At 31.7% G+C, this 20,090-nt stretch overlaps 2 protein-coding genes and 3 non-coding genes across 9 annotated transcripts in view; 4 read left to right on the top strand and 1 right to left on the bottom strand.

Annotated features, from left to right (window-relative positions):
* LOC106756104 (small subunit processome component 20 homolog) overlaps positions 1-9,577 on the top strand; it is a 21,072-nt gene extending 11,495 nt beyond the window's left edge. For all 4 annotated transcript variants that reach the window (XM_014638371.2, XM_022778843.1, XM_022778844.1 and 1 more), the window contains 11 exons: positions 571-707; positions 810-991; positions 1,100-1,480; positions 1,960-2,085; positions 2,697-2,762; positions 2,839-4,610; positions 4,708-4,981; positions 7,016-7,249; positions 7,751-8,278; positions 8,362-8,494; positions 9,049-9,577. In XM_014638371.2, the coding sequence (XP_014493857.1) occupies positions 571-707; positions 810-991; positions 1,100-1,480; positions 1,960-2,085; positions 2,697-2,762; positions 2,839-4,610; positions 4,708-4,981; positions 7,016-7,249; positions 7,751-8,278; positions 8,362-8,494; positions 9,049-9,386 (4,171 nt within the window). In that variant the 3' untranslated portion in view covers positions 9,387-9,577. The remainder of the gene's footprint in view (positions 1-570; positions 708-809; positions 992-1,099; positions 1,481-1,959; positions 2,086-2,696; positions 2,763-2,838; positions 4,611-4,707; positions 4,982-7,015; positions 7,250-7,750; positions 8,279-8,361; positions 8,495-9,048) is intronic.
* Positions 9,578-10,576: 999 nt separating this feature from the next.
* TRNAM-CAU lies at positions 10,577-10,660 on the top strand. Its single transcript is given in 2 exon segments — positions 10,577-10,614; positions 10,625-10,660. It is a non-coding gene; the product is annotated as a tRNA-Met (tRNA).
* Positions 10,661-11,102: 442 nt separating this feature from the next.
* Positions 11,103-15,928, bottom strand: LOC106756361 (chaperone protein dnaJ A6, chloroplastic). Of its 2 annotated transcripts, none has more exons than XM_014638755.2 (8): positions 15,734-15,928; positions 15,249-15,409; positions 14,852-14,993; positions 14,642-14,699; positions 12,967-13,009; positions 12,563-12,611; positions 12,398-12,478; positions 11,103-12,313 (listed from the first exon to the last, which is right to left on the bottom strand). In XM_014638755.2, the coding sequence occupies exons 2-8, from the start codon at positions 15,350-15,352 to the stop codon at positions 11,468-11,470; spliced, it is 1,323 nt and encodes a 440-aa protein (XP_014494241.1). In that variant the 5' UTR covers positions 15,353-15,409; positions 15,734-15,928; the 3' UTR covers positions 11,103-11,467. The 2 variants fall into 2 exon arrangements, with proteins under 2 accessions (XP_014494241.1, XP_014494240.1); XM_014638754.2 differs by having other exon boundaries at positions 15,720-15,928.
* A 1,648-nt stretch (positions 15,929-17,576) lies between these two features.
* On the top strand, positions 17,577-17,668 carry TRNAY-GUA. The gene is given in 2 exon segments: positions 17,577-17,613; positions 17,633-17,668. It is a non-coding gene; the product is annotated as a tRNA-Tyr (tRNA).
* Positions 17,669-19,442: 1,774 nt separating this feature from the next.
* TRNAY-GUA lies at positions 19,443-19,533 on the top strand. Its single transcript is given in 2 exon segments — positions 19,443-19,479; positions 19,498-19,533. It is a non-coding gene; the product is annotated as a tRNA-Tyr (tRNA).
* Positions 19,534-20,090: the final 557 nt, after the last annotated feature.

The following is a 20,090-nucleotide window of genomic DNA, read 5'->3' on the forward strand; positions in this document are numbered from 1 at the left end:
AGAAAATTTTTTTTTTTTTTTTTTTTTTTTTTTTTTTTTGAAGAGGGCTTTATATTATGTTAGATATAGACCAATCACGTGTCTTCACCCAACAACTTAAGCCTGCTAGGAGAATAGATCCTTGACATATAGATTCCGAATGGAAAAAACACCTTTTGCATAATGCATTTGGCAGTTTCTAGTGCATGATGCAAAGCAGAAGAGTGAGTGAACTCGATCAAATTATATGATAAATAATAAGATTAAGTACTGAAATATTTAGGAAATGTGTAAGCATGATAATTTTATCATATGTGGGAAACATGTTTTTATTTATAAAGAACACATGCTTCGTCAATTCTTCTAAATAATCCTTTATCAATACGATTAGTGCACAAGTCAAAGCAGCAGAGTGAGTGAACTCAATCAGATTATTGATTAATAACAAGATTTAAGTACAGCATATCTAGGAAATGTGTGAAAATGATAATTTTATCATATGAAGGAAACACGTTTTTATGTATGAAGAACACATATCGGAGAATGAGGACTTCAATGCTTAATATTTTTCTCTCTTTCATTCTTTGGCAGAAAGCTGATCAAATCTCCTGGGGAGACAGTGATAAGAATTTTCAAATTTTTACCCAAGTACATCAGACATGCAGAGTTGGCAAAGCAATTCGTGGACATCTTGCTTTTGTTTATGGAAAAGAATACTCAAAATTCTGGTGAGAGAATATTGTATATCCACACTTTTCTGTTTTCATCCATTGCATTTTCTCCAACTTAATTTCTGCACTACTATTGAAACTCATATGGTTATATTGTAGATGTCTGGGTTGAAGTTTTGCAAGTCATTCAGAATATTTTACCAACACTAGGACATGAAAGTACCACTAAAATTCTAAGGGCTGTTTCTCCATTATATATTTCGGCCGAGTTGGATATGCGATTGAGAATCTGTGATCTTCTTGATGCTCTTGTAGCTTCCAATGCATCTATACTCCCAATGGTAATCCCTGTTCTTTTGTCTCCCTTGATCCATGCATGATGCTTTTGGTCAAAGCATACAATATCCCGTCTTTTGTTAACTTTTCTATGATATTTCATTGGGATGCAGGCAAAACTTCTCCGTCAGCTGAATACAACGTCTACTTTGGGTTGGCTAGATCATGATGCCATTTTGGACGCATACGGAATCATTAATATCGATTTCTTCGGAAATGTTCAAGTGGAGCAAGCATTACTTATTTTGTCACATTGTGTGCATGACATGTCATCAGAAGAAACAACTTTTATGTGTAGTGCGCATAGTTCATTGCTGTCTTTTGTTGATTTTTCTGCTCTCATCCTTCACCAAGAAGAAAACAGTGAAGAACATATGTCTGTGATGAAAAGCACTGATGATTGTTGGACAAAATCTTGCATCCAGCGTGTAGCCAAGAAATTTCTCTTGAAGCATATGGCAGATGCGATGGATGGATCACTTTCAGTTATAAAGGTGTTTGTTGAACTTCTGTCATAAATCCCTTTTAGTTACCATATCATAGTTATTTGAAGTTCAGGCATACCCGATCATTTAGTTGTACGTACCACACTTTCTTTTGTGTCTACCTTTGTGGAACCAGTCTGTGTATATAGTTGTATTGTACATCCCGTCTCCCTTTCTGGCACTAGTCCATCTCTCATATAAGTGAGCAATTTGTCGCCATTCCTAGTTTAAACATGGCATCATAAATCATTTTTAAGTGTTAGTTGCTGTATCATAGTTGTGAACTTCAGGCATATATGTGCCTGTAGATGTATGCAGATTCTCCAATGTCCTTTATGGCAGTAGTTTCTCTCACATTACTAGGCAATTTGTTGCCATTCCAAATTTTTATCTCAGAAAGGCTAACGGGAATAGTACACTTTTAGATGTGACACGACCTAAATTTTAAATAAGTTTTTATGTTAACACACTGGTTTACATTGTTGCAGGGATGGATAAAATTGTTACATCAAATGGTGTTGAAGCTTCCAGAAGTATCAAACCTTAAATCACTTATGGCTTTGTGCAACGAAGATGGTGAAGCAGTTTTTTTTGACAATATAAGTGACTCAGTGGTATGTTTTTATTCTGAACATTTTATGGTTATATGTTTACCATCATTATTTTCTAATTAAACAACTTTCTTCTGCCTTTGGTTATTGTAATCAGAAACAGTATCAACTTTAATTCTTAAGAGTTGAATTTTAATCTGAGCTCTGGGTTCTGTTAGTAAGATGGTTGTATTCTGTAGCTGTCTCAAAGTTAGACAGTTTGCTAGTCTGTTTGTTCACTTCGTAATACAATGAGATTTATATTATTTATCTATATCCTGGAGTCGTAGAGGAAAAGGAAATTTCTTTTTCTTTTCTTAAGCTTCTGTTGTTAGCCACTTATCCTTATATCCTTATATATGAATCTGAATCAGTAGAGAGATCTTAAGATCTCTCAAGCTCTTTTTCTCATATATACTCTTTCAATTGTTAGTCTCTTAGTTCTGTTTTGTAGGGCTATATATAGATGAGTCTCATCATTGTAAGTGGGTTTTTCATTCTCTCTAAATTTAAAATCTCATTGTGTTTCTGTAGACCTCTAAGAATTCTTGTTATTCATGTGATAATTCCCTAGTTCTCCTGTAGTAATTTAGAAGCTTGAAGAATGCCTCAAGTGAGTACATTTTATGTTGCAGATACGTAAGAGAGTTAAGGCATTGTCATGGTTTCGAAATGTTGTCAGTGTGAACAAGCTTTCAGAGGTAGTAGCTTTATCCTTTCAAATGGAAGCATTCTTTCTAAATATAGAAATTTAATTGCATTATTGTTTACATGCAGTTCATCACTGAAAAAGTGTTCCTGCGACTCTTCTTCAACATGTTGTTTGATGAGAAAGAAGAAAAGGCAGAACATTTGAAAAATGCATGCATAGAGACCATTGCTTCTGTAGCTGGTCAGATGGGATGGAAATCATACTATACATTATTGATCAGATGTCTTCGAGGTGCATCCAGTAGTTCAGATAAACAGAAACTCTTTATACGCCTAATTTGCTATATTTTGGATAAATTTCACTTTTATGATAAAGAACCTAAGGAACCTTTGGATGGGGTTTCTGACAAAGAGATGAGGGATACTGATGTGAACAAAGAGATACAGACATGCCTATGTAAAAATGTGCTTCCAAAGATACAAAAGTTACTGGATTCTGAATCTGAAAAGGTCAATGTAAATATCAGTCTTGCTGCACTGAAGCTTCTTAAATTACTTCCTGGAGATGTGATGGACTTGTATCTTCCAACAATTGTTCATCGAATATCAAACTTCTTGAAGAGCCATCTAGAAAGCATCCGTGATGAAGCTAGGTCTGCATTGGCCACTTGTTTGAAAGAACTTGGATTGGAATACTTGCAGTTCATTGTCAAGGTTTTGCAATCTACCTTGAAGCGAGGATATGAACTTCATGTCTTAGGATACACACTTAATTTTATTTTGTCCAAGTGTCTTTCAACTCCAGTTGTCGGAAAGATAGATTACTGTTTGGAGGATCTGCTTTCTGTGATAGAGAATGACATTCTAGGAGATGTTGCCGATCAAAAAGAGGTGGAAAAGATAGCTTCAAAAATGAAAGAAACGCGGAAGAAAAAGTCATTGGAAAGCTTGAAATTTGTGGCCCAAAATATTACATTCAAAAGCTATGCCCTGAAGCTCCTTGCACCAGTGACTTCTCATCTGCAGAAGCACATCACACCAAATGTAAAAGGAAAATTGGAAAGTATGTTACATCATATGGCTACTGGTATTGAAAGCAATCCCTCTGTAGATCAAACTGATCTATTTATCTTCATTTATGGCATTGTTGAAGATGGATTAAAAGACGAAATCAGTTGGCATGATAATAAGTTGTTGCAATTGGAAGATAAAGATAGCCATGTTAAAACAAAGAGAATTTCTAAAGGCCCCGTTGTTGCTAAGGGCTTGTTGTGTTCACACCTTATTACAGTGTTTGGTCTCAGAATATTTCATAAACGTATGAAGAGTTTGAAACAGGATGCAAAAGATGAAAATACTTTATCCTTATTAGACCCTTTTGTCAAGCTTTTATGTGATAGCTTGTCCTCAAAGTATGAAGATATCCTGTCAATTTCCCTTCTATGCCTTGCTATACTGGTAAGGTTGCCTTTACCATCCCTTCAACAACATGCTGAGAGATTAAAGGCTTCTCTGTTGGATATTGCCCAGGGTTCAGTCAGCTCTAGCAGTCCTTTAATGCAGTCATGTTTGAAATTGCAGTCTGTGCTTTTGAGGAACACTAAAATTTCTCTCACCTCAGATCAAATAAATTCATTAATTCACCTTCCTATATTTCTTGATATTGAAAAAAATCCATCATTGGATGCCCTATCACTTCTAAAGGGTATAGTCAGCCGCAAGCTGGTGGTGCCTGAAATATATGATCTTGTTACTAGGGTTGCTGAATTGATGGTGACAAGTCAAATTGAAGCAATCCGCAAAAAATGCAGTAAAATTTTCTTGCAATTTCTGCTGGATTATAGACTTTCAGAGAAACGCTTGCAACAACATTTGGATTTCCTGCTCTTAAATTTGGGGCAAGTGTTTCAGCTAGTATTTTTAGTTATTAATATTATATTTTCCTTTTCTTTTAAATATTGATTTTAACCTTGGGGATATGTTAATCCTTTGCAGTTATGAGCATTCAACTGGACGGGAATCTCTTCTTGAAATGATTCATGCTATTATTGTCAAATTTCCAAGAAGTGCTTTGGATGAACAATCTAATATATTATTTCTCCATTTGGTAGTTTGCTTAGCCAATGATAATGATAATATTGTTCGTTCTATGGCTGAAACTGCTATAAAGAAGCTTGTTAGTTCTGTCAGTCCTAATTCATTTAAATCTATTCTTGATTGTGGTCTTTCTTGGTATTTGGAAGGCAAGCAACAGCTATGCGGTGCCCAGGTAATGTTCTCTAAAATGTCTCGTGAATCGTAAGTTTATTAGAAAGCAGAAACTTAACCGTTATGTTGTCTCTGTATATGGATATCTATTTTAGGTTTACTTGTCTTGCTGTATCATGCTTATGCCACATCCTTTGTAGTTCAATTTTTATGTTATTTTTAGTCCTAGGGTTTTTGGCAATACTTGCTTCCCTAGATGTGGTGTGTACTATTGCCAAAGGTGTTTTATTTCAGCACTATTATGAGATCGGAAAAGGAACGGTTACTGTAGGAAATCTTCCTCAAGATAATGGGGACATGTAAAAGTTATATAAATATTTTATTATAAGAAAGCAATAACCACAATTAATTAGTTCATTTATTACTAACGAGTGATGTTTTTACTTTTCAACTACCCTTGATTTTGGGGAAATCAGTGGGATGGTTAGGGGAGGGAAGGTCAGGTTAGGCTGGGTTTTACACTAAAATAGGCCCGACCTATTATGAAATAATGCTTTCCGATGTGGTCTATTATAAAAGATTAAGGTCTGGCCTGACCTATTATGAAAAATTAAGACTTGGTCTGACTTATTCACCCAATAGAAGCTTGTTTTGAGCTTGGTTGACCTTTTATAAAGTCCGGCCATGCTTACTAGCCTATTTAGAGGCCTTTTTTCCGTTACAACCTGTAAATAGGTTAACAAGCAAATTAAAAATAGGCCATTAGATCAAATTTTAAATATTCAACTTAAGAAGTCATTTCTAGTAAAAAAACAATAAACCTAACAAGTTATAATCCGCTTTTTGTATCTTAAATATTTATTTTATTTATGACGGCATTTTTAATTTATGATAATACTAAATTATAATATTTATATTAATTGTTATAATTTTTAAATTTAAATAAATAAAGAGGCAAGACTAATAATGTTTTTCATAAGCTCCAGCCTAATCCATTTAAATAAGCAGGCTTTTTTTAAAGCTCAAGCCTTATTAAACAAGCTAGGAAAAGTCAGACTTTAAATGGATCTGGCCATAGGTCCCAGTTAGGTGGCCTGGCCTATTCTCACCTGTAGAGATGGTGCAATTATGCAAAATGAATGCTTAAAGTTAAAGAGGGAAGTGATAACATGACACATTATTTTTGTTCTTTTTTCTCATTATATTCACTCAACCAAACTTTGAGTCTGCTAAAAGGTCTTTTATAATCAATTATTTTTCATATATTGTGCATTAAGCAACTGGTCCACTTAAAAGAAAATTGGAGCAGAATAACATACATGAGATTTTTGAATTTTTGTTTAGTATAAAACCCGGACTTGAGATTATGTTACAGTTGCAAACATCTTGAAACTAATCTAAAACGTGACCTTTTGAAATGAAGTTTTTTTCTTTGATAGAAAAAGAAAGTTTATTGAAGTAAAAAATACAGTGATGATGGTTAAAAGAACTTTTGCAGAAGCACAAACACAAAAGAAGCAGTTCAGCGAAACTTTACCACAAAGCAACAAAAGAATTCTTATTGTAGCATAAACGTGGATAGAAAGAACTTTTGGAAATACAAGCATTCCTTTATGATCAAGTACTCCAAAAAAACAGTATAGTTGCCATGTTGGTATTATATCATCTTTGATAGAAAGAAATGCCTCTTAATTCGGATGAGACACCTAGCAGTTACCAGTTCTAAATGACAATGGTGCTGAGCATTTCGTTAATGATTTCTCTTTACTAGCAAAATCATACCCAATGCTCTTTATTGAAGAAAGTTTTGTGTAGTGTATGCATAGTAATCATTTGTGTTAATGTTTGTTAAGAATTACTGTTTAAATGAAATACTTGATAGTAGGATTTAGATAGCTTTGTCAGAGAAACCTTTCTCCACAAAGTAAGAAACTGTGAGAACGGCTTGCTTTAGTAATCACCTGGAAATTCAAGAACCAACCTATTCTCCTTTTATTTAATTCTCCTTATTTGCTTGACAGTAAACATGAAAAATTGGTGTAGAACATTTTTATTTGTCTGCATCATTTTTATGGACCTCTGAAATTGTTGACAGGTTCTTGGACTGCTGATTGAAGTGAAAAAGAAAGGATTTCGTGAACATATAAATTCTATCTTGCCTGTGACTAAACACATCTTTAGGTCTGCCATAGATGCAGTTACCAACAGGAAAGAGGGCTTTTCAGATGAATCCGTCATTCCTCTTTGGAAGGAGGCTTACTATTCTCTTGTTATGTTAGAGAAGATGATCAACCAATTCGGTGATTTATGCTTTGCAGAGTATCTTGAGGTAAATCTGTGTCTATTAGATATTGATATGCATAAATGTGCTGCTTACGACATCTTAGTCTATTAAATATTTTAGATGCTTATGATGCAATGTGATAGATAGGGGTGGACTGGCGGAAATTACTGGATGGAGGACTTTCATAAAGCATGAAAGTTGTGCAATAAGCTTAGTATGGAAGTTGAATAGTTACATGCGGGTGTCCTATAACTGATGGAAAATGTCTTATAATAACTCTCAAATAAACTCACTGCTGGCTGAAAGCTCAATAATAGTTTGATGATGATCTGGCAATATAAGAAATCAGTTAACTTGAAAATTTTATATCTAAATGGTTTCTTCTGTGGTTCATAACTCCGTACTTTATAGTTTAGGCAGTTTTTTTCTGACCTTACAAGCGCTGATGTTGGAATAGTCATAACTTTACCATTTAACTTCATACACTTGTTTAGTACATGTCATAACAGGCACACTAACCTGTAATATATTATACTGACATTTCAGGATATATGGGAAGCAATATGTGAAATGCTGTTGCACCCACATTCACGGGTACGAAACATATCAGTTCGCCTCATAGCCCTCTACTTTGCGCATGTAACAGATGCTACCCGAGAAAATCATGGCACCTCCTTAAGGAGTTATTTTATTATGAGTCCAAGTAGACTATTTCTAATAGCTACTTCTCTTTGCTGCCAACTAAAAATGCCGCTCATAAATGATTCTGACAGCAGCCTGATGACCCAGATTTTTATCTTTGCTATCTGTGGTGTCCATTCTTTGATGGGGCAAAGTGCATGTATAGATCCCCCTGCTTTCTGGTCTACTCTTTCGCAACAAGAAAAGGATCAATTTCTTAAAGCATTTGACTTACTTGATTCAAGAAAAGGAAGAAGCATGTTCATGTCTTCATCTACTGCTTCTATATATGAACACAGCAATCAGCTGAATGTTGACAATGCTCATCGTGCATTAGTCTCATTATTGCTCAAGAAAATGGGGAAGATTGCCCTTCAAATGGATACTATTCAGGTTGGTACACAAGCTCTTTGCATAGTCTTTTGTTCAATGTGCCTGTGGTTAATATATTACTATATTTTGCTTGCTGGACGCAGATGGGAATAGTCTTCAACAGTTTTGGGAATATTATGGCACAGATTAGTCAGGATGACCGCCTATACTATGCACACGTGATCTTGTTACCTCTATACAAAGTTTGTGAAGGATTTGCTGGAAAAGTTGTAATTGGTTAGTTTTTCCAACTAGTAAAAGTATAAATCAGTATAAATTTGCCTGTTTCCTCTCGTATGTTTCCCTAATTTTCTGTACAGTACATAGTAGATAAAGTCCTAGTTTGTGATAGGTAGTCATCTTACTGAAGTGTTGGGTAGAATTGGTTTCTTAAATTTCTAATTCGGCTATGCTGTCCTACCTGTATCAGAACTCTCCAACTTTATCATTGTGAGAGAGTCATGTTATTATGAACAAAATAGCTACATAACAAAATCAATGGAGCTAACATAAATAAATGTGGGTCCAGTTATTAACGGGAGGGAGATTTTGACCCATCCATATTTTTTTCAGGACCTTTTTTTTTAACTATATATTCCCTATATCTTTCTCGTTCCATACTGGTTTTGGTGATGGGGTGAGGGTGCCTAATGTTCTATTGTTTTGTTAATTGTTTCTGTTTACCTTTTCTCTGTTTTACTCAGCCCTCTATTCTTTTCTGTTTATCGATTTTGTTCTCCCATTTGTTGATGTTGTTTGACATATTATTCTGCATGTTTATTTTTTACCAGAGAGCGACAAGAAGTTGGCGGAAGACACCTGTAGAAAACTAGAGAATATTTTGGGAACTCAGAACTTTGTGCAAGTTTACAACCATATCAGGAAGAATCTTATGTTGAAAAGAAACAAGAGGAGACAAGAAGAAAAGCAAATGGCAGTTATCAATCCGATGCGTAATGCCAAACGGAGGTTGAGAATTTCTGCTAAGAATCGTGCTAACAAAAAGAGAAAGATTATGAAATTAAAAGAAGAAACGTTCAGGGCAGGTATCAAATCGATGCGTAATCCCAAACGGAAGTTGAGAATTTCTGCTGAGAATCATGCTAACAAAAAGAGAAAGAATTTATAGGATGAATGATTAGCTTAGCGGTGCCCATTTTTGGAAATTGTTTGTAGAATATATCCAAAATTTTGTAGATTAGCCATTGAGGATGAACAGAAATATAGGGAGAATAATCTTCATTATAATGATCAGTTTCTTTAAAAAATTTAAATTAATTTAATTAACTGAAATATAGTATTATTACTTGCGGTTCTCCAGTCTATTGACTTCCAGTTGAAAAATAATTAAATTATTAATACATATTCAAATTCTCATTTCGGCTATATATTTCCTTTTTTCATCACATTAATTAATTACATATCACATTCCTTTATTATTATCATTTTGTATTTCTAATTAATAACTTGCTCACTTTTCTACGGATAGGCGAATTTTCTTTTCACCTCTGTTCCTATTATATGAAGTAGGTTTCTGTTTTATTGATTTCTTTTAGTTAATTATTGATCGTGTAAATGGATTAAATAAATTGCATGCATATTGATGAGCTGAGAATTAATTTTCATGTAGATTATTTTGTTCCAAAAAAGTAATCGTTGTAATTGGCTAGGTTAAAAGGGATTTTCTCTCCCAAATTCACAAATTAGGCTGTTATAGTATGTTGCTCAAATTAAATAAATAAGATTATAATAGTACCTATCTTTATTCTTCTAATGAACATGTAATAGTAGCTAAGCTTTTATGTCACTGAAAATAGTGCAATTACCAAACATTTAAGTAATTGTTAATTGGGATATTGTTTTTCATTGCAAACCAATTTATGATAAGTTGTTTCAATATTGAAATTTTTCTGGAGCAGATATTGTTGAGTATTTGGTCCGTAAAAATTGAGTTGGGTTGATTTGGTTCCCTAAAAGTCATGTCAGTTTTGTAGATCTGTCTTGCATAATGTTTATTAAAAAATACACATAAATGTTATAACAATAATCTTATTTTAATATTTTATATCTTTGTTAAAAAAATGTATCCATTTTCGTAAAAAATTTAATATCAGAGGAGCCTATCATAAAGTGTAATACCAAAACCTTCTAGGTGGATCATCGTTCCACATTTTGTAACCTCGTTATTTTCGGTGACAGAAAAACCCAATTACAAGCGTCATTCATGCTACACTTGCAACTGGATCAACCTGAAGTCTCTACTGAGGGAAGACCTTATCTATAATCTAGTTTGTTTTTGGCCAATAGATATCACCAACAGGGGTGGTGGCGCAGTTGGCTAGCGCGTAGGTCTCATAGCTTCGAGTTATCCTGAGGTCGAGAGTTCGAGCCTCTCTCACCCCATATACATATTTTTTTCTATCGCCTTTTATATAAAAGCCTTAATTAGATTTAAGTCTAATACTACAGAAATTAGAAAAATTCTAAACTAGAGCAACTTAAAGAGCTGTGTTCAGACTTCGTTAAATCAACACGGTCGATATAATTTTAAAAGGTTAATGTATATACGATAAAAAGTAGTCATTATAAGTACTTGTATTATTATTATTTAGATGTTTTTTCAATTTAATAAACTTTTTGACTAATGTAAAACCTAATATTTTTAAATAAATAAATTTTCAAAAAAGTACTTATTTATTTAGTAATTAAACGTGACGAAATTTTGATATGAAATGAACCATAGCGTAAACCCATTCTTCATCAATATTATATATATGTATCAACAGTGCTAGTGCTAGAACAGCAACTGACAATAGCATACATTAAATGCAGCAAACTAGATATGTTAACAATAAGTCTTTTTGGCCTTGTAAACAAATACAAATATAATATGTATTTTCACTTTTGTCTAAAATCAACATTTATGAAATATAAAGATGGCATTGCATCTAAGCTATAGTCCTTCAACCCCCTCACCCAGTAAAAGAACAACAAAATTGCAAAAGGCATATAAGTTCCAAAGAAAAAGAAAGATATCTAGTTTCTTCTGCTCTTCATATCTGCCTATATAAATAAAATGACTAGTAACCTACATCTACCACATAAGCTCACCCATACCCAAGTTTTAAATTCATAGCTGCCCTGAGTTGAGTCAAGGCCAAGAATAGGAAATGGACTAGAAATACAAATGAATATAGGCTCCTCAACAAGTTATCTCCTACCACTGGTGGCAGCAGTCTTGCCTTTACTTAAATCAGCAAGTTCCTCAATAAGTTTTCTCTCGTCTTTGCTCAGTTTTTTGGGGATTTCAACTTGCACCCTAACCAATTGATCACCCCTCATATTCTTCTTGTTCAGCAGGGGAACACCTTTCTTACTCATAACAAGTGTTGAGCTTGGTTGAGTCCCAGCTGGGATTTTTAAATCCACCATGCCATCTACAGTAGGAACCTTAACAGTAGTCCCCAAGATTGCATCAATGTAAGATATTTTACAGGTGTATAAAATGTTTGTGTCATCCCGTTTAAGCACCGGATCTGGGATAACTTCAAGAACAACAAAGAGGTCGCCAGAAGGACCCCCACGCCTTCCAGCATTACCTTCATTGCGGACCCTTAACCGGCTTCCAGAATCCACACCAGCAGGAACCTTGATACTTATCCGCTTTGTCTTCCTCACTCGACCTTCCCCGGAACATGTATTGCAAGGTGTTGAAATTTCACCAGCTCCATTGCAAGAAGAGCAAGTCATAGACTGCTGAAAGATGCCTAATGGAGTCCTCGTCGATTGAACAACCCGACCCTGACCACCACAAGTGCTACACTTAGATGATTTGGTCCCTGGTTTAGCTCCTGAACCATTGCAAGTTCCACAGTTCTCTAATCGCCGAATCTCGATCTCCTTTTCCACCCCAAAAACAGCTTCTTTGAAGTTCAAAACAAGACTGTAATACTCGTCTTCACCCTCAACTGCTCCATTCCAAGAACTTCTGCTGCCCCCCATGCCACCCATGCCCTCAAACAGTGTCTCAAACAGGTCAAAAGGATTGCTGAAATCCTGAAATTACAAAGATGGCCAGTCAAGAAACAGGAATATAAGATAACAAAGTTAAAGTCTAAATTGTTTTTGGAGACAACTTACCCCCATACCCATTCCTGAACCTTTAAGACCAGCCTCTCCATATGTATCATATATGGATCTTTTCTCATCATCTGACAAGACCTGCAAAAAAAATTGAATTACATGAGATCAATTATGAGAACACATGAAAAAGAGTAAGTTGTGTTCAACAAGATGCAGTTATACCTCGTATGCATTACTAATTTCTTTAAATTTCTTTTCTGCATCAGGTTCTCTGCAGCAGAAAGCAAACATCCATAACAGTTGAAGCAACATTAACCAAATGATCACGAAGACAACACAAGACTATGCAACTAGTAAAATTGACTTGTGATGCGAAGAGGTTCTTGGCAAAAAAATTTATCCAATAAGCAAATCGGGAAATATGCAAAAAAAAAATAAAACATAAACTTTTAAAAGAACAAATCACGGGCTTTGTATTAAAGACACCCAAACCACTTAGTTCATATCAACAGTGAAATAAAAGCCTTTAAAATCTTAAAAGAAAAAAGAACGAGTGAGGAACAAAGCAAGCACAGGGTCTCAGAAAGTCAGTGGTGTTCAGTATGAAATAAGTAAAAAGAACTCACTTGTTAACATCAGGATGATAACTCCGGGCAAGCTTCCGATAAGCTGAAATGTCCAAAGTATAGAGAAATATGATATTGTTATGTTATAACAGACAATCAACTCCCAAAAAGAACAATACACAGCCAGCCCCAAAAACAAGCGCTCAAGTCTTAGCAACAAGCATAAATTCCTTTTACAAAAAACAAATAAATCCTACAAATTTTAGTAGTGTAATTACTCTAGCACCCAACCTAAGTATGGCAGATTTCTTTGAGAGTTTTAGTTACCTTTTGGGATGGTTTTCAATTTTTAAATATTTTATCACCAAAACCAGTTTTAGTTGTTTGTGGTTTCCAGTTTTACAAACCATGTTTAGCCAAATAGAACATGATAGGAGACGCAACCCACAAATAACTTAAGAGTGGCCCAAATCCTTCTCTATCATCTACAAAATCACTTTGAAATCAATCCTCTTACCAGTAACACCATTGCATTAACGTCTAAAGTCAGTATAAGAAATCATTATCAGCAGAATGCAGAGGAAGGCATTGAGAATCAGTTAAATCATTGTCCAAGACAATTAAGGAATTATAATAATTGAGAAATATCATTGGGAAGTAACAGGGTACACGACAAGGGGTATATAATTCTGCTCAATGACAAATTAGATGGACGATGTCATTACAATTCTGATGGAACTAATCCGGATCTCTAACAATTGACAAATTAATAGGCCCTAAAATATTTTTGTCCATGCTTTATACATGTATGCGGCAGAGAAACTGGGGTTGATGGTGGAGGCAACGACTCCAAGTGATATGATGCTCAGGAAGCATATAAGGTGGTAGATATCATCATAGGTAGAAATTAGAAATGTAGTATCAGGCAATGATAGTTGTGGTGGAGGGTAAAAGATTGTTAGGGTACAGTTATATTTCTTGCATAAAGGCCAAGGCAACCTCCTTATAGCTAATACTAATAATAAAATTATTGATTCTCCACTGCCTACTTTCATTCATGATGACGGTATTTAAACTGTTTGAATCATTCAATCCTTGGCTGACTGCATTTGAAAGAACAGAATATCTATTATCTACAAAAGAGCATAAAAATGAATAGCAGTTACAACCAAATCTATCAAGGGACAGCTCATACATTCCATTTCAGCTAAATAAAGTCCTTCCAGTGATCAGGTCTCTTGGTAATCCATTTGGGCTTTGTGTTATAGGCTGTATAGTTTATCATGACCACGGTGGCTATCAAAGATGCTTTTTAAAACTAAAATGGAATCAAAAATCGTTTTATGTTTTAAAATTTGATGTCAAAATATTTTGAAAGAGTAATAAACTATTTTAACTCCGTTTCAGTCAAATATATTTTGTTTTGAAATTTACATATAAAAATCAACATTCAGCCACCGGACCCCTGAGTTTAGATTTCATTTTCAGTATTAAATCCTGTATGCTTCACAAGTATTGTAGGCAAAACATTGAGTATGCAGCAACATCTATATGGAAAGAGATAATCATTAATTAGTCAATCTATTGATCCTATCGGGGTATTTGATTTTCCTTTACATTTCTACACTAAATATTCGCCATTCATGAAGTACAGTAAAACAATATACTTGAACATATCAATTAATGACAGTAGAGTCACGTCAATCTGAAAAGGAAAGGACCACAGAAAAAATACCACTCTTAATTTCAGATTTGCTAGAATTTTTTGAGACCCCAAGGATAGAATAGTAATCCTGCACATTGGCACACAATACATAATGAGTCAATATATTGAATATTCACGAGAGTTCCATATTTTAAGGAGACTCGTCTTTAAAAGGTAAAGTTATAGAGAAACTAAAGGAAACCATAGTTGCTTAGAAATGCATGAGTACTTGAAACTTACTGCATCTGCTCTAACTATCAACCTTGATCCCCTGCGACCATGTAATTTCGGCAAAGAAACTTTGTCAAAAAGAGCACTAGAGGAATCTCGAGAACAGAAGGTTGAATTTGGGGCAGCCATGAAGCTTGGCTTGCTTGAAACACTGCAAGGAAAATGACTTAATTTAATTACAATCTCCAGCTCGGAGAACAAAAATGAAAAATATTGCGTGTGTGTGTGTACCGATTGGGAAAGCCATTTCCAAAATTCACTATCTAGTGAGGGGTAGAATGGAAAAATAGTACTCCTTTAGATGTGAAATAGATAAAAACTACATTAAAAGCAATTTAACTCCTTTAGATATGCAGGAGTAACAAGCCAACAAGATTAGTCAAAAAAAAATAAAAATAGGACTAACTTATTCTTGAATGATGCAATCTTTCCCACGGTCGACCCCGCAAACATCTGAGGACGAATTCCCCATTGAGTAGCTGATGTACTGGCAAAAGTAGAGATGGCCATCTAGTATACTTTCAGTAAGACAATCTGACAACAAATACAAAATCTCTCGACCAAATTCTGCTAGCAATAAAATAAACAAACAAATAAATAAATAGACAAATAAAAAAATGAAGTTGCAGGAAGCAATTTGTTAATACAACATACAAGAAAAGAACGAAGAAAAGCCTACACTGTAGACAACACTTTAAATTTCAAGCACAGAAAGAGATAAGAAGGAATTAGTGGCTTAAAAAACAGGTTGGTTTGTTGTAAGGAATAAAAACAAGAAACAGAACTGACAATAATACTCAAATCTAAAACAAAGGGATGAATAAAAACATTATGTCACAATTCTAAGACAAAACAAGAATGGAAAAGGAAGAGGAACCTGAGGCGCTTAACCTTAACCGGTGCTGCTATCGTAAGCTGAGGAAGGTTTTAGCGGAGAGAAGAGGATAGTGTGTGTGAGAAGGAGTGGGAGGATGTGGATACAGTGTTGGAAATGGAACACTCACACAAAACCTCCCTCTTGGTTGAGTTTTCTTTCACCTTTTATTTTGGTTTAGCAACAAGTTGGCCCCTCTTACCCCGCTCCTTCTAGAACCCTAATACCATTATATTGGTTCGGTTCATTTCTTTTAAATGCAAAATTAAAGTCACTTACTTCTGTGGCTGTGAATTTTAATTTTAAAAAATTTTGTTATTTTTTATATGGCTTGGTGATTTAAATTTTTATGATATACCTTTTAATTAAATAAATGTTTTAGAGTTGGTGATTTGTTAATTAATATCCAATATTATTTTATAAAATTGCATTTTTTTTAAATATTAACATGTAAACAATATAACTTCAATAATAAAAAATAATCACAAAATCTATCTTTCTTTCAAACAATTTTAAATGTTTTAATAAGGAATCTCAACACACTAAACACATACATATATTATAAATTTGAATATTAAATCAAAACTAATATTTGAATTGAAGAATAAATTTGGTTAATTTTGAAAATTTTAATTAAAGATTTGGTCTTCTAATTTGTTGATTTAATTTATTATGATCTTTTATTATTATTTTAGTTATATTAGTCTTTTAAATTAAAAAAAAAAGTTTAATTTAATATTTTTGTCACAGGTGTAAATATTTTAAGTATAAAAAATTAAAGTGAAAAAATATAAAAAATAAAATAATTTAAGTATTTAGGTTGAATAATTAAATATATAAATTTTAAAAAATTATTTTGATATGTATATATAAATTGTAATTAAATTTAATTATTAATTTAATCTTAAATTAGAAAAATATAATTTTGAAAAAACTAAATCTAATTAAAATTTTAATTACAAAGACTGAGTGAAAATAAAAGCAATAATCACATACAACACCACCCTTACATCAGATTATCACTGTTACTAACAACTATAATTTGACACATTACATTTTTTTTTTTCAAAATTTATAAAAATGAAAACTCAACTAATTGACAGATGACATATACATGTCAATTCAATAGAAAGAAAAATATTGAATATTTTAAAAAGTTAAAGTTAATCAAAAACTAATAAAAAACCAAAATCAACTAAATCAACAAAAACTAAATTAATTATTAAACCAAAATGAAATGATTTTAAGTTGTAATTAAAATTATTTTATTACATGATTTTAAAGTTTTTAACTAAAAGGTTTCAAACATAAATATATTAAATTCATAAAAGTAATTATTTCTTTCTTTATGAATCTGTACCATTAATATTTTCTTTAATATTGTGTTGTGGTTAAACTTCTAACTTATCTTCCATTGAATGAATTCATTTGCAGCAGAAAATATATATTGATGGACTCATTGATGGTGTGAAAGCATCATTGCATTATATGTTTTTTTTTATATGGCATAAAAACACATCATAATGTGTAATGTTGTACACTGTGTTAATCATAATCACAACATAACAAATATTATGATAATATAATCAGTGTTAGAAATAATGTGAAATGTAATGATTCATTGAAAAATAATATTTTAATTACTGTGATAAATATTTTATTGGTAATAAAAATATTTATTTATTAATTAAACCGTATAACTAATTTAAGACAAACAAAATTAGATTAGATTATGGTATTTGTAGGTATGGTTTTCCAAATGGAACAAGGAGCTAATTACAAATTCACAATAGTTGCAGAAATGTAGAAGAGAGGATTTATTCTAATATTAATTTTATGTATAAAGCTCATCTTTTAAAACCGACCTTAGCTCAGTTGGTAGAGCGGAGGACTGTAGTAGGAAACGTCTAGCTGTAATCCTTAGGTCGCTGGTTCGAATCCGGCAGGTCGGAAATTGTTTTATAAATCACTATTTTTCGGTTTTAAGAAAAGAAAAAATTGAATATGTTTATAAAAACATGATTAAAAAAGTAACTACTTTTTTAAATTCAAAATTATTCATTATAATAAATATTTATTTTTTATTATTCTAGTAACTATTTTTTCAAAATTTAAATAAGTAATTTATTTATGTAATATTACTTATAATATTTTTATTTCAATAACTAAATTTTATTTTATGTATAGCTATATTTCTATAATTATATACTTTTTGTTTTTTCAATTTTACCATTTTAATTACTGTTTTTTAAATTTAAATAATGTATAAATATTTAAAATATATGTGCATACATGTGCTATCGTGCTACTTTAGATTGTAAAGACTTAATAAAATAAAATTACATTTTAAAATAGACAGCAATCTAAAAAAACACAATTATTTTAATATTAAAAAAATAGTATAAATATTCTTTTATAAAAGAAATTTATTATTTTAAAATAAGTTATATCTTTATATACTACTTTTTTAATTTCTATCTAAGATTTTCTTTTTTATTTCTTATTAATTTAAGTAATTAAAAATAATTAACAATACATCAATTTATAATTAAAAATTTAGTAATTAAATAACTTAAATTATAAATAAAAGATTATAATTAATTTTTAAATCGATAACTAAAGTGAAGTAAATTTTATCATAAGTTAATATTTAAATTAATCATTAACATGATTATAGATATTAAAGAAATAATCTTTTAGTTAGAAAATTAATTTCTAAATATGTTTTTTAGTTAGAAAATTAATATTATTTAAAAAAATTATTTTAATGTTATTAACCAACAAGTTATTTGTACAATGAGCCACTGAGTGAGCGAGTTAGTGTGTGGGGGTTTTCAATTTCTCTCTCTAAAATAATGAAACGTTTTTGAACACCAAACAACACTTAAAACATTATATCCTAAACCACACTGGTTTCTGAAAGCATACATTCTAAAAGCTAGTGTCGTCAACTTTTTAAAATCTGTATCAAAGTTGTCAGATAAAGTTGCACAATCCCAAAATAATCAAAAGAAAAAAACCCCATAACAAGTATGAGAAAAACCATTAAATTAATATATCACAAAGCTAAAAACCAGAAGGATATAGCTTGACAATCACAAATTTGGATAATATCCAATATCATTATTTTTGGAGAATTCTTAGTAACAAAATCTGTTTAACATATTTATATTCCTACACCTAATAAATCTATAAATACATCGATACAAATCACACTCAATTTCTCTCATTTGCTATTAGATTCACATTTTATACGAATTCATTAAACTCTTAGTGTCAGAAAATATTTTAAGAATGAACCTTGCTTTTGTCTATCTTCCAAACTAAACTCTTATCATCCCAATATAAACTCCACACTTAAAAGCTTCATAGTCCACCTAAACAAAAATTCGATAAGAACAATTGAATGGTTTATTTAAAAATAATATATTTTTATCTCTACAAAAATATATATTTTACTTTTTAAAAAAATATTTTATTTTTGTATTCACTTTACAGCCAAAGTAAAGATAGGTAACAGATTAATATGTAGATCTAATTAAAGAAAATAATATATATTATGGTATACTGGGTATTGTTTTCAAAATGGAACAATTACAAAATCGCGTAGTTGGAATAATATAGAATAGTGGCACTGCTAGACTATAAACTATCTTTTTATCAATTTCATTATTTATTTCAAATAATATTTAATATTTATTTTATTAAAGATATTTTAACAAGCAACCGACCTTAGCTCAGTTGGTAGAGCGGAGGACTGTAGTGGGTATTCCTAACTGAAATCCTTAGGTCGCTGGTTCGAATCCGGCAGGTCGGATAATGTTTTATCACATTTGTAGAAAAAAATGAAATTAAGTAAAATATTTATTTTAAACTCTTTCATGTGTACTTATTTAAAACTAGTGGTTAGAATTTTTGCATTAGATTTTTATTAATTTGATATGCTTACTTAGTATTTCAATTTTCGTTAATTAATATTAATCTTCCACAAAATATTATAATTTTAAGTATAATAATTTATATTTATTATTCTTTTATTTTAGACAAACATTGATATAAAACTATAAAAGAATGATTAGGATTAAAATAGTTAAGTTTGATAGGATTAGTAATTCAAAATAAATTGGAAGTAAATAATAAATAAAATTAACAATATAAGTAGAATGATGAGTTTTTTCTTTTGAGAAAAAAATTATTAGAAAGATAATACACCACTTCAATTCAAAATCTTTAAACCAATGAGTTTATAGATTTTTTTTCTTATAAAACTTAATTTTATCATTTTTACTCAATATAAAATTTAGATTTAATATTGAATTTTTAACATAAAACTAATCATAAATTTATTGTCTCTTGTGATTTGATATCTTCCAT

This window comes from Vigna radiata, chromosome 2 (assembly GCF_000741045.1).
Source record: "Vigna radiata var. radiata cultivar VC1973A chromosome 2, Vradiata_ver6, whole genome shotgun sequence".
Lineage (NCBI taxonomy): Eukaryota > Viridiplantae > Streptophyta > Magnoliopsida > Fabales > Fabaceae > Vigna > Vigna radiata.

Coding starts and splice junctions, on each gene's coding strand:
- LOC106756361 (XM_014638755.2), bottom strand. CDS start 15,352: ATGGCCATCTCTACTTTTGCCAGTACATCAGCTACTCAATGGGGAATT. Junction 14,700..14,851: donor TGATAGTTAGAGCAGATGCA/GTAAGTTTCAAG, acceptor GCCAATGTGCAG/GATTACTATTCTATCCTTGG. Junction 12,314..12,397: donor GTTCAGGAATGGGTATGGGG/GTAAGTTGTCTC, acceptor TTGTAATTTCAG/GATTTCAGCAATCCTTTTGA.